The 14,434-nt window shown below is 47.5% G+C and overlaps 1 protein-coding gene across 4 annotated transcripts in view; it reads left to right on the top strand.

Annotated features, from left to right (window-relative positions):
- Window positions 1–14,434, top strand: part of Elk3 (ETS transcription factor ELK3) — a 62,477-nt gene that overhangs the window by 17,660 nt on the left and 30,383 nt on the right. For all 4 annotated transcript variants that reach the window (NR_199610.1, NM_001108743.2, NM_001439746.1 and 1 more), the window contains 1 exon segment: window positions 9,328–9,536. Coding sequence is in view for 3 of the 4 variants with exons in the window: in NM_001108743.2 (NP_001102213.1) it covers window positions 9,330–9,536 (207 nt within the window). In the remaining variant the exon portion in view is untranslated.

Raw genomic sequence — 14,434 nt, 5'->3', positions numbered from 1 at the left:
ATACAGCCGTTTAGCGTGCTTTCCCATCGTGTGCTATGTTGGAATTGCAGGGGATACTAACGGAATTCTGGCTAAAAACACTCAGCCTGTTTGGCCAAGCCTTACTTCCTATAAGGCGATATCATAAGATATGTGCGTGAGCGTTGCTGCAGCCCGATAGCAAGTGGGCTATTATTCCGAGCTCTCCCCTGGCTATCCCAATTAGAAGTGACTTGCACCTTTGAGGCACATAGAGGTGTGTGCTTCTGAGACACTAGATATTTATTTATCCTCTAGGTGGTTCACTTTTTTCTCCAGGCCCAGAAAGAACACATTGTATCTTGAGGAAGCTTTGGGACTTTGCCACATTGGAGATCAAAGAGGACCCGTGTGAGGCCGTCTAGAGAGGTCTGAAAAGGTGGAATAAGATAGGGCTGGATTGTGCCCTGCTAGGGTGGGGCGGGAAGTGGATGAATTTGCGGATGTCGGAGGAAGCAGAGTGGCCCACAGACACTGTCCCAGTGGAGGCAAGGTATCTATCCATTTAGTTTTCCAAAGAAAACACCCTTGTATGTGGGCCACCAGCAGGCCATGGATGACAGAGTTCCAGGAGACTTGGGCATTTTGTATACACAGTGAGTTGCAATTCCATTCTGACCGAGTGGCCATCGGGTCGGTAATTTCTCCTGAAAATCTTCCCCTCAAATGGAAGATTCAGTTTTAAGACGTGGCAAGCTGTCTCGCATGGTCTCAGAGGATAAATCACTAGGTCAAGCAGCGCCCGCTTCTCTTTGCTCTTCCCTCGTTCCTTTTGAAAACATGAGCGACCTGTAGATTGTTTACAGAACAAATGAAATTACAGACCCTGGCTATCCCGTGGGAAGAACTTTGGGGAACATGGACCCCGTGAAGGACTTTATACCTTTCCTTCTCACTTGTGGCAGCAGCAATGACTAAAATATTTCTTGAAAATGAATTGTAAGAATGTCAGGCTGGTCCCAGAAAAAAATACACACCAGAGGTTCTCAGCCTTCGGGGTCATGACCTCTTTGGGGACTGAATGACTCTTTCTCTAAGGCTGTCAGAAAACACATGCATTTGTTATTTTTTTTATTTTTGTTATTATTATATATTACGATTCACAACAGTAGAAAGTTTCAGTTATGAAGTCGCAACAAAGTAACAAAAGCACGACCTGAGAACTGTTGCAGCATTAGGAAAGCTGAGAACCGACCACTGCCTAAGACAAAAAGACCTCAGAATTTGTTGGTGTCCTGTGCTCATGTGCTTAGCAAATTACCCTTGCATGCCTGAAAGTTGCCTGTTCTGGGTTCTGGCAGACCTAAATGTATTCCTGTTCCTTGCTTTCAGTGGGCTTGTGGCTTTTGTCCATCCCCTTGGGCAGCAGTGAACTGCTCTGAACCCCTTCCTCATTGACCAGGAACTGCATCCAGGAGAAATGTCAGCGAGACAGGAACATCCCTTGTTTTCAGACAACAGGGGCACACCTTTAATCGCAGCACTCAGGAGGTAGAGACAGGCGGATCTCTGTGAGTTCCAGGTCAGGTCAGCCCCAGTCTATAGTGTGTTCCAGGACAGCTAGGGGCTACCTAATGAGACCCTGTGCCTGTCTCAAGTCAAAGGAGAAAGAAAGACAACCAGAGCATCCTTTTACCTGCTTAGCTGACACCTCCGTACAATCCCAGAAGCAAAGCTAACAGCGTGCAGACAGAAACATCAGGTGTCAGTTAACGGGGGGGGGGGGGGGGGGGGGAACAAGCAAGTGAAATTTTGGATTTCTTTCTGTCTTTTTTTCTCTTTTTGCCATTCTTGGTATTTTTATTGGATATATTTTTAAATTTACATTTCAAATGTTATCCCCTTTCCTGGTTTCTCCTCCAGAAATCCACTATCCCATCTCCCTTCCTCCAGCTTCTATGAGGGTGTTCCCCACTTACCCACCCATCCACTTCCTCCTACCTCCCCACCCTGACATTCCCCCACACTAGGGCATCGAGCCTTGACAGGACCAAGGTCCTCTCCTCCCATTTATGCCTGACAAGGCCATCCTCTGCTATATATGCAACTGGAGCCATAGGTCCATCCCAGTGTACTCTCAGGATGGTGGTTTAGTCCCTGGTAGCTCTGGGGGGGGTGTGTGTGCAGGGGGGTCTGGTTGGTTGATATTCTTCTTCTTCTTATGGGGTTGCAAACCCCTTCAGCTCCTTCAGTCCTTTCTCTAACTCCTCTATTGGGGACCCCGTTCTTAGTTCAATGGTTGACTGCAAGAAGTTTTGGATTTCTAAGAAGCAGCTCAAACGCCTGGCTGTGGGTGAGGAGTGTGCCGCCAGCTCACAGGAGGACATCTGGCGCCCCCTTGTGGCAGATGAAAGGTAGAGGGCTTGAGTTTTTGAGAGGAGAGGATATCAGGGAGATGGGACCTCTGAAAGTCCAAAGACCACACTGTTCAAGTAGGCAATGTCCTGGTACGTGGGGGCTGACGGCAAGAGTAGTCAGTCTGTTCTGTCTACAGCATCTTTCCCTTTGTCATTCTGCCCTAAGTTTTTCTTAAGCAAGAGAGATGAGGAAGAACAAAAAAAACAAAAAAAACAAAAAAACATCTCATGCTTACATCTGTAAAAAGCTGAGTGTGGAAAACACAGAGGCGGAGAGTACTCACGGGGAGTCCACAAAAATGTCCCTCCTCCACAGTGCCAGCGGCCCCTTCCACGTCTTTGCTCTGTCTGTCGCGCTAATCAGCTGGCTTGGGTTATGTCACCCACAGACAGAGACTTATTATTCTAGATCCTCCTCGCCCAACTCAGCAGTTCTCATCCTCTTGACTTCCTGGCCTCCTGGCCTCTTGTGAGATCCGTGGGACCTAAAGCATGTCCAGGGGCCGCATGAACAGCAGGGGTCGCTCTCTGCTGATCTGCCCAACCTGGAGGCCTTATGCTAGCGGGGAAGGATGGGTGCTGTGTTGCCTGTAGTCCTAACAATGTATATGGTTACAGTCCCTGTCACCTTGTAAGCCAACATGCACAGTCCCTTAACGTTCACGTTGGTGACTGTATTGAAGCCACTGCCTAATGACAAAGTACATACAGCATCTGGATGGTGCCTTTGAACTAGGGAAAGCCCATCCGACGTCACAGCAGCATCTGCGAAGAGCTTTCCTTGTTTAAGAAGTAACAGCAGCCATTGTTTAAATAGAACTTGCTCTGTCCCAGATAGAGTTTGTTAGCGACTTTGTAATGTTGAACAATAACCCTGCAGGGTAGTGATTTTTTAATCTCCATTCACCACCTCCGCATTAAACCCACCACCACCATCACTTTACCTGTGAGGACATACGTGTACAGAAAGGTGAATGACACCCCTCACGACAGGCAGGCAGGACAAATGCTCAGAGATGAACCCAAAGATGGCCCAGAATCTTCTCGCTTGCCGAGTAGCCCTCTCAGTGTGCATGGGTATTCCTTAAACGTATAGAAAAGAACCCTGCTCAGGTAAAGTCGGGCGGCATCTAGGATCTGGAGAAGACCCCTGTGGCTGTTAGAATTCTGATTTTTATGAAAGCTTTTTACAGCTTTGTTCGTTATTTAGGTTCTGGCTGTGAAATAATTCTTGTCCATAGATACCCAGCCCGTCTTACAATGCTTCTTTTTTTCTCTCCCACCCTCATTTTGTTTTTTTGCCTCTGTTTGCCTATTTGTTTCATTATTCCTCATCTGTAAATGCCCCATTATTAAGACTTTTGCTGCCATTATAAAACCTACCTAGTTCCTTTGTCTTAATAGACAAAGTGAGTAGACAATAGACTTAATAAGAGAAGAATATCTTTGACCTGTGTTCATTTTATATCCCTCTGGCAACTGTGGTTTTTAATCCTTGTTCAAAAACTCCATTTTTAAACAAAGAAATGTTTTCATTATCACCGTCTTAGCAAGGCCTTCTCTGACCCCTGGACCCCTGCCCTGGATCTGCATGCACATCCTGCTCCCCCAGCCCCTCGTCCAGCTTTAATGACTCTCCATAACCCCCATCTTTCAACACACTGTGCCTAATTCATCATGTGTTTTGTTGTTCACAGCCTGTCTCTTCTGCTGACATGTGAGCTCAATACGGACATACGTCTTTTTGTTTACTGATGTTTTCCAAGTAGCTAGACAGCATCTTGGCATGAGAGAGAGAGAGAGAGAGAGAGAGAGAGAGAGAGAGAGAGGAAGGAGAGGAGAGAAGAAAGCAAAGCAAAGGAATCAAGAGCAAGAGAATGGAGAGATTGATGTTTCCAGTTAGTTATAGCATAATATATAATATAATATAATATATAATATATATTATATATAATATAATATATAATATAATATATAATACTGTATAGTATATATTATATACATCTTATTTAAAAGAGCCTACATTGATGTACTGAGCATCGCAGCTTTTAATTTATTTCTTTTTTCTTTTTATTACATTTACTTATTCTTGCTCTCCCCCCCACCCCCACGGGCACGTATGTATCTGGGAACACATCTTATGGCGTACATGTGGCGACCAGAGGGTCATTTGTTGGACTTGATTCTCTCCTTTCACTATGTGGATCTTGGGGATAGAAGTCAGGATGCCAGGCTGTTGAGGAAAGGGCCTCGCTGTCTTGCTGGCCCTGTCTTGTCTTGTTTTGTGAGAGGTGGACAGGTTTCGGCAAACATCATATGCCACGTGTGAAGCTAGCTGTTAATCTGAACAGGCGGAGAGAACATCGGCTTTTGCTTCTGAATTCCGTCTCACCTGTCAGGAGCTGCCTGGCCTGAGCCTTTAGTACCCAGCTTTGCCTTTTGCTTGGAAGAAAGATGATAGTAAAACGTGTAATTTAAAAAAAAAAAAAAAAAAAGAAGGCTGTCAACTTGGCCAGTCATCAGTTTTCTTCCTGCCTCTTTAAAGGAGGTTTTTCAGATCCAATAAGCCATTTTATTTTATTTTAATCATTTAATTGACATGGTAATCGTATGTATTTATGAGGTGTGATGTGATGTTTTGATACTTGGGTACTGTGTACAAGCAAATCAGCAACATTCGTACATTCGGTACATAAACATTTATAGTCTGAGGAGACTCAACCTGGTGAGACAGTCCAGCAGACGATGTGCTTGCGGGCAAGTCTGGGAACCCGCTTCATCCCTGAGAAGCGACTACGTGTAGCTTTCCCCTGACTTCCATTCATGCGCTCTTGTGCTACCATGTGCACATGCTCCTCCCCTCATAATAATCTTTTAAAAGATGGCATTAAAATACCTGATCAAATCCCATATATCCTGGGCAGGGCAAGAGAAGCATGTTCTCATTAGCGATCAGACAAACAATAACAAATGTGTTGTGTGTTCTCTTCAATATGTGGAAGCTTTAAAAAGTGACTTTGTAGTCGTTGCTCGGGGCTGGGAGGGTGGGAGGGTTGGATGAAAGGGGCAGAGGCCAATGTATACAACTGGAGGAGCAAGTTCTGACCTAGGAACATATACTTCACAGTAGTCTATTGTCTGTCTTACAGAGCTCTGAAAGACAGAAGTTTGAGGCTCCAAAAACAAAGAGAGGAAACTACCCACCATCCTGATTTGATGGGTACCCTTTGTGCGTGCGGATACATCCTGAACCAACAAAACCCAAAGTGGGGTGGGGAGGAGCATTTAAAAGCCCAGACTACCTGGGGACGGATGTCAGTGCATTTATCACATTTCTAGCATTGCTTTCAAGAGTTCTAGTCATTGGAAGCTAGCACGTCTGGGCAACGAGCCAAATGAATGTCAGCTGATGACACACTGTAACTTAAAGCCAGCTCTGCTACCAAGACAGCGACAGTCTCATAGATACAATGTATCTGTACAAACAGTTGCTCCCCTAAGGGAGCCCACAGCCTGCCCAGGTTGTAAGGCTTTCGTGACTTCTTCCTCCTGGTGAATCCCACAGTAAACAGTTAAGTACAGCAGTCACAGTTCTTAGAACACACCTCCAGGTACATAAGTCATTACTTTTTCTCTTGCTGGACATTCTAAATGACTGGTATTGACAGATATTAGGGGTGGAGGTGGGGTGACCTGCTGGATGGTTGTATATGAAAACAACTACAAGTTACAACATTTGATGCGGCCATAATTAAAGGAACAGTAGAAATGGAGTCAAAGAAACCTAGCTTGTGCCCTTGAGGGGAGGGCACAAGTGTAGTGTCCTCCTGGAGTGGCCCACCTGAGCCTGGTCTTGGCTCTGTGGCTCCATGTAATATCACTTGATGTGGATGTAGGGGCTGGGAGGGGGGCGGTCAGAACCGCCTTATGCTTCTGTGACACACCCCTCCTACAGGATGGTTTCTACCGTGGGACTGTGAGCTGGCTAAAAGAGAACCATGTCTGATATTCACCACTGAGTAATGTGTGGCTTGGGCTTCCAACCCAAAGTGGAACTTTGTGTGAGTCAGTCATCAAAACTGGGGCGTCGAGTAGGGCGAAGCAGCGGCTGGCGCGAGCTCGGAAGGAGAGCAGGTTTGTGATGGGTGGATGCTTTCCACACGTGAAGCCTGAGCCCTTAGTCACCTCCGGGGAGCATGGTTGCTCTCAGCAACTCTGAGTGATCCATGCTGCTGCTTGCCACCTCACAGACTGGCCTCTGTCCTAAGAGTTGTTGGGTGACTTTGAGGTCCTTATCCTTGGCCCTCTGTGGGTCCATTCTTTCTGCTTCAGGATGTTCCAGAAATGTAGGAGTCCCTGAAGCTGAGTGTCCCATCCCCACCAAAGGCCTGTTCCCTTTCTGCCCTTTCATACCTCCTGGAGCTCCCAAGGGCATCCTGGTGAAGGAAGGAACAAATATGTGTGATGTTGTAGCAGTTAGCTTTTGCTGTGTTGATGCTATGTAACAAATGGTCCTGAGAATCCTTGGCTCACGATGGCATTTATTTTACTTCTGTGCCAGGCTTTGAGAAAATTCAGGTCAGTTTTATGTATCTCATCACTTCAAAGCCAGTATTTCACTGACTAAGCCCAACTCTCAGTGTGTTGAGGGTTATAGGGACCCATCTCAGTGTGCTGCTGGCTGCCTGGCCCCTTAAAGGAGTAAAGCCAGGACGAGAGAGGCAGGCTGAGCACTTCCCTCTCTGCAGAACCCCAAACTGGCTGGCATCTCTCTGCCTCTCCAGGAAGGCTCCTCTGAGTGACCACTAAGTTTCAAAGATATTTTAAAAACTCGTTGCCAGAAGGTTTGGCTGCAGACACCCGTGAATTTGAACCGTGTGTGGCTTATTTGGGCTCATTAGGAACTGGAGCCATAAGGCTTGCACGTCCTGCCAGGAGTCCTTCTCAGAGCTCAAGAGTTGCTGGTGTGGTTTGAAGTCAGCAGCAACGGGGCTGACTCTCACAGACCCAGTGACCGCTGTGGTGAAGGGTCTTTATGGATACCCCGTTTAAAGAGTTATAAATAAAACACCCCGTGGAGATTTGTAGCGCATTCTTAGTCTGGACCTTCTGTAACAGACACTGGGTGGCACCCACGGTGCTCAGAGAAACAATAGGATTCTTCTGGCTGGGCCTGTGAGGAAGCAGGAATGAATGCTCCTTAGGGGTGACTGGGGGTTTTCATACTGCAATGGGGCTTGGGGGGAGTGTGAGGGGGGTCTGGAGGTATTGCTGACAGGATCCCAAAGCTGCTTCCTGTGGTGCTGTGGTGGAACCCAGGGCCCATGCTGGCCAAGCGCTCGCCGCTGAGCAATTCTCCTGTCCTGTAGGACCTGCCTGAAGACACAGAAAGATGTCAGGCAGTTTGAGGTCTATCAGAAGGGAATTGCCTGACTTGCTCTGGCTCCTAGGACACCTAGAAGCTGTTCAATGCAAAGCCATGAAAACAGGCACTGAGGGGGACTCACTGTAGAAAACTCCTCATGGCCACTATTCTGTCTTCCAGGCATCTTCCTCACTGTCCTTATTGTCGTCACCCTGGGCTATCCCAAACAGACCCCAATGTCTCCTTGCTATAGATGGAGTTTCCTCATCCTGTCATCCTTGTCTCCACCTCACGGCTTGACTTTTGCGTGTCTTGAGGTAGACCCCCCTAAACCCCTCCTTCAGATCTTTGCTGAGCCTCCCAGACTCGGCATCCAATTCTCAGCTCCATGTATTTGCCCAGATCAAAACACCTGCAGTATTGGCTCTCACCAGCTAACCTGGAGGAAGGCATTTCCTAATTACACGGGCATTAGTAAAATCAACGGGTAAGGCTAGCAAGCTAGCTCGGCGGGTGTAAAGGTGCCTGCCAGCAAGCCTGACTACCTGAGTTCAATCCCCAGGACTCAGTGGAAGAAAATGGACCGCTTACAAGTTGTCCTCCGACTTTCACACACAAGCCATGTTTTGTATGGGTGCACACACACACACACACACACACACACACACACACACACGCAATAAATAAGTGTAATAGAACAAAGGGGTAATTTCTTCCAAATATATTCAAGCGATCAAAATTCAGATCATGACAGTCCAGCGATCCCACTTGACCTGCTTTCATATGAAAAAGCGGGAGTCCACTGGACTCTAAAAAGTAGCGAGTACTATGTTAGGAGGAAGGAATAGCAGAGTTTGTGCTACAGGCAAAGGAGAAAGATAGCATTGTTTTATGGGATTTCCTCTCCTGGTTGGGAAAAACACTTCCTGTCAGTGTGCTTGAGACCGTGGGGCTTGGGCGACTACACAAGTGCCTGGGAAATTGACCGTCTCTTCCTTCAGTTGGCAACAACTGATTGTTTAACCAGCATCTACTGACTGGATGTCTGCTTTATGCAAACACTGTCCTGGGACCTGAGAACATTGACAGTGCAAAGAATAACTGAGTTCCCCTCCCTGCAATGCAAGGCTGGCTGGGTAGGGTGAAAGGACAGTTCAACCAAGGGGGGGTTATGGCTTCATGACCCCAGGCCCCTGCGTGACTTCACTTAGCCCTAGCAGATGCTCATGGCCACATTCCAGCAAGTGATGGCTAGATGCAGTTGATGTGATGGGCGGGAATAGAGGAAGCTAGCCATTCCTTTAGTCAGTTTATTCCAGTAGCTCCCAGCACAGGGAGGTCTCTGCGGGTTTGTGATTAGGGAGTTTCAGGACTCCAGGGCACTGCCATCACGTTCCTGGATCGAAGCTGCTTGTAAACTTGCGACCAGAAAGCCTGTGTGTGACTTGGTAGTCTGTTGGGATGGGGGGAGGAAAGTCCTCTCTCTGTCTTATGCTCTGTGGAACAGAGCCATGGAGCAGAGCCCCACACAGCCCCTGGCCTGCAGACCCGAGCTCTGACCTGCCTGCCTCCTGCCCCCCCTCCCAGGTATGGAGAGTGCAATCACCCTGTGGCAGTTCCTTTTGCACTTGCTGCTGGACCAGAAACATGAGCACCTCATCTGCTGGACGTCTAACGATGGCGAGTTCAAACTCCTCAAGGCTGAAGAAGTGGCCAAACTGTGGGGCCTCCGCAAGAACAAGACAAACATGAACTACGACAAGCTGAGCAGGGCTCTGAGATACTATTACGACAAGGTAAAGCAAGCCTTGGCGGCCTGTGCGGGGGAGGGGGAGGGAGGGGCCTCCTGTCTTAGTTCATTGAGGAGGCCAGATGTGCTTGTGCTGTGCATCCAATCAGAAAACAGAAGTAGTGACTAGGAGGCAGCACGGTTAGTGAACTTAATCTCTGGAACCCACGACAAAGGCAGGGTGTGGTGGAATACGCTTGGTACCCCGGAGCCAGACAAGTGGAGACAGGAGGATCCCGGGGACTCACTGGCCAGTCAGCCTTGCCTAATTGCCAAGCCCTGGGCCAGGTAGAGACTCTGTTTCACGAAAAGGCTGACATGGGGAACCTGGTGAATGCTGACTGAGGTTGTCCCCTGGCTTCTCTGTGCACGTGCCAGCGCGTGAACATGTGTACAAACGACTCGCAGAGAACACGAGATAAGGTTGGCGATCTATAGCTTGAATTCTGAGGGAACCCTTGGTATGTTCCTCGGGCTCAGTTCTTGTATCCTCCCTCCCCCTTCCTTTCATATGTCATTTGGTGAAGGTGGGCATCGGGCTGCCCGCAGGTCTAAGATGTCAACTGCCTCTGGAGACAATAAGAATTACAGTCTGAGCTGGGGCATGGTGGTGGACGCCTTTAATCCTAGCACTGGGAAGGCAGAGGCAGGTGAATCTCTGAGTTCAAGGTCAGCCTGGTCTGCAGAGTGAGTTCCAGGACAGCCAGGGCTACACTGAGAAAAAAACAAAACAAAACAAAACAAAAAAACAAAAAAACAAGAAACAAAACAAACAATCAAAAAATAATTACAGTCTAAAAGTCTGTCTTTCTTTCTGGTCAAGAGTTCAGTCAGAGAGGCCTTTCCAGGGAAATGGTAATTTGGGGGACCACATTCATCCCCTGAGTGCTGGGTATTATGTTCTGGGGCCTTGTGCATGCTGGGCAAGCTCTCTAATACTGAGTTATACTTTCGGCCCCGGACACAGTACTGCTGTGAGGGATCTGGTACCTCGGCATCCCTGTTTGTGAAACAGAAAACAGCAGTTCTACAGTCAGGGTCTCTGGGAGGATTCGCTGAGCTTCTGCATGCTAAGTCCTTAGATCTGTGCTTGGTGCGTGACATTTGGCTTGTTATTAACTTCCCGAATTAGAAGCAAAGCCAGTCTCATTTTTTCATCATGGAGGTGAGGGACAGAGTGCTACAACTATATAACTATATAATTATATAACTATTTATACATATACATATCATATATACATACATAAAACACACACATGTATATGTATATATATATAATGTATATATATAATGTATATGGGTGTTTCACTTGCATATGTATGTGTAACATGCATGCAGTACCCATGGAGGCCAGAAGATGGCGGTGGCCCTCCTAAGACTGGAATTGCAGCAGTTGTGAGCTGCCATGTGGGAGCTGGGAATTGAACTGGGTCTTCTGGAAGAGCAGCCAGTGCTCTTAACCATTAAGCTGTCTCCCCAGCTCCTAGAGTGTTTTTTAAAGGTGAATCAGAGCAAGGACAATTGGCATGAGTTAATTCAAGTTAGTATGCTTGGTAGGGCAAGCTTCGTTCGGTGTAGGTTAAATATATCAGACCCGTAATTATTGGCCATTACTGTTTGAACCTATGCTTGCTGACTGTTTAACCCGACGGACAAAAGGGCTCAGAATCCTAGAAACTGAAGTGAGCTTTTGTTCTGGGTTCACTACTCTTATGGAAAGGCGAGTTTTAAAGTGATTTAAACATTGGTTCCGGATCTATATTTAGTGCCTTCTGTCTGCAAACCTCTTTGGAATTGAGGACAGAAGGATTACATGTTTCAGGAAGTGAAGACGTCATTAATTATAAAGGGCTCCTTTCTGTGCTTCTAATTGCATCTGATTATGTCATTGGAGCGCTAAAGGTGCTTCCCATTAACACAGCAATTAATTAATCCCGACTTAATGCAGTCCTACGAAGATGTAAAGGCACTTCTCAGCTAATTACACTGTCCAGAAGCCAAGCAGATGGCATGTCGCTTTGCATTTTCCCCAAGTTCTGTGTTCTGCCCTGAGAATCGGGGGCCGGCAGGAAAGCAGTCTGCCTCGCCCATTGGCAGAGAGCCCGGAAACTTGGCCTTTCTATTGTTTTAAATCAGGTGTCAAAGAAAGAGGGCTTGCCTCTGTGCCTGGGACTAGAGTCACCTCTTCAAGTCCTGGGCATTGAACCTGAGCTCGTGTCCTATCAGCAAGAAGGGATCTGTGTCCTGGAATGGGGATCGATTGTTAGTGGCTGACAGCCATTGTTTGGACAAACACGTGTGCTCCCTAGACTGAACAGTTTCAGGTTGGACAGACGGACAGTAAGGTGCATCCCCGGCAAGCAGAGGGCTCTGATCTCATGGAACCCCTGGAGGAAGGCTGGGCACAATGGTTCAGGATTCCACTGCTGAGAAAGCAGAGAGAGGTAGGTCCTCAGGGCTCACTGATCAGCTAGCCTAGCCTAATAGGTGGGCTCCAGGCCAAAGAGAGACCCTGCCACAAAGGACGTTCCTATCACAAAGGCATTCCTAAGGATGCCACCTGAAGTCCTCTGGCCTCTGCATGCATGTGCACACTTGTACAAATATACACAAATATACATATACTCTGTGTGTGTGTGTGTGTGTGTATGTGCACATGCATGGTCATATATATATATATATATATATACATATATATATGTATATGGACACATAGAAGCACACACATAAACACAGAAATGCAATATACATACTCACAAACATACCTACATGTGCACACATGTACACACACAAGCATAGTTCACATACACTGACAAGTACACACGTATGCACACAAACACATGTATATGCAAGTACAATATACATATACACAAACACGCACACCTACACACAAGTGTAATTCATAATACACAAACATGTGCATGCCCACACACATTTTTTTTAAAGTAGTTTTGTAGTCATCTGTCTGTTAGGAGCTTAATGCCCTGTCCAAAGCACTTCCTGTGGTCTCTTTTAAACTAGATGGCACCTCCATTAGGCAGGTTCTGCACCAGAAAAACCTCCCATACAAAGCAGAACACTGGCATTTGGCTGGGAGATCACTGAGGCCCATGCAGCCGGTGGGTGGCAGGGCCCGGGGACCCACCTGCCCTGTGCTATTCCTTAGGACACAAACCTTCATTCACTTCTGCCTTGGCACTTCTGAGATCAGGTAGGCTGCCCATATGCTGTTCTAAGCTCAGGAGTTTTTATTAGCAAGGGTTTTAATCAAGGGGAAACAAGTCCAAACAGATGTCACAGTAGACTCTGCATTTGCCTGTTTTCTGTTGCTATTATGAAACACACCAGGCTGGCTGTGTAAAGAAAGGAGTTCTGGAGATTCAGAAGCACAGCAGTGGCTCTGGTAAGGGTCTGCTTGGCGGCCGTGTCATAACAGGAGGCTGGCGTCATGGCGGGAACATGCTCGAGGAGCCTGAGATGGGACTCACACTTTTACAACAACCCACTGTCATAAGGTCCATCCCTGCCAGAGCATCTCTCCCACACCCTCAGGGACAGGCCACGTAGTCACAGGACACAGTCCCCAACTCTAAAAGGTGTGGTCACAGGACACAGTCCCCAACTCTAAAAGGCATTGCCACACTGAGGACTCGGCTTCCAACTTGGGAACTCTGGGGACACAGTCTAGCCATGGCCGACTGCGGAGTCTCAATACAGTTAGAAAAAAGAAGAGGGGATGGGGGAGGGAAGAGAAGGGAGGACGACGAAAGGGAAGAGAGAAGGGAGGAACAGAAGAGCCAAGAGGGAAACGCAGGAAGAAAATGGCCACTGAGGCATTAAGATCATTTATTTTGAGCTATTTTCTGGCCAACGCTTCCAGCTTTGCCAGCCGCCCTCTGGAGAGCTGCGTCCGTTAAACTGGTTTAAACGAGTTTAACTCTGACAACATTAGGCTGGCCATCACGGTCGACATAAATGTCCGACGTCTCACTTGGAAGGGCAGCTCGGATCAGAGCCTCTGTGGATATGAAGCCCTTGGGTCACGAGGGCATGGACGTGAGGTCTTGCTCTGTTTTACAGGCAGATTCAGGCTGGTCCCTTCTGCTTCTCGGTGTGACAGTCAGACGTCCTCTTCTTCCCCCTCCCTCCTCCCTCACACTCAGCCTGTGAGCGGGCTAACTCTGTGGCTGTCGGCTCACTCTGCAAACCATGGTAGCTTTCTCTGTTGCCTTCTCTGGCCTTCTCTAGCGTGCGTCCCTTCCCTGGCGGCTGCAAATGTGCATCCTTTGGTTTGTCCTAATAGGGAAGTTTCTATACCAGAGCAGACAGGCCTGCGGATGGCATTATTTTTATATACATTGTATTTTTAGCTTGTTCCAGCACATTAACAGTGGGCAGAAAAGAAATGTGTAAAAAAAAGCCATACAACCAGACATGGAGGAAAAATAACTTTATGTGTTCAAGACATCAGGCAGGGTGAAGGGCTCTACTCAGTGTCCCTTCAAAGCACGTATCCACCAGCCCACGGATTGTAACAGAAAGGTGGGCATGGTGTGGCCTTTGGACCAGATGTTTGGGCTAGAATCCAGCTGTGGGAAAAGCAATCTCTCCGGGCCTTGGCCTCCTTTTAAAATTGATTTATTTATTGAGTGCATTTGTGTGTGTTCATTTTTGTGTGCACGTGTGTGGGTGGATGCATGTGGAGGCAGAGGTCAATGTCAGGTCTCCACTGCTCTTTTTGAGTCAGGGTCTCTCAGTGAGCATCAGGGATCCTCCTGACTCTACCTCCCTGCCCTGAGATGGCAAACACACACCAGAGACCAGACCCGAGGTCGCTCCTCTTGCTTACTTCAGAAGCACTTCACTGACTGAACCATCTCTCCAGCTTTGTCTGCACACCCCATT

Source organism: Rattus norvegicus, chromosome 7, assembly GCF_021556685.1.
Source record: "Rattus norvegicus strain SHRSP/BbbUtx chromosome 7, alternate assembly SHRSP_T2T, whole genome shotgun sequence".
NCBI lineage: Eukaryota > Metazoa > Chordata > Mammalia > Rodentia > Muridae > Rattus > Rattus norvegicus.
The sequence above is the reverse complement of the archived record's forward strand: the minus strand, read 5'-3'. Positions and strand labels throughout refer to the sequence as shown.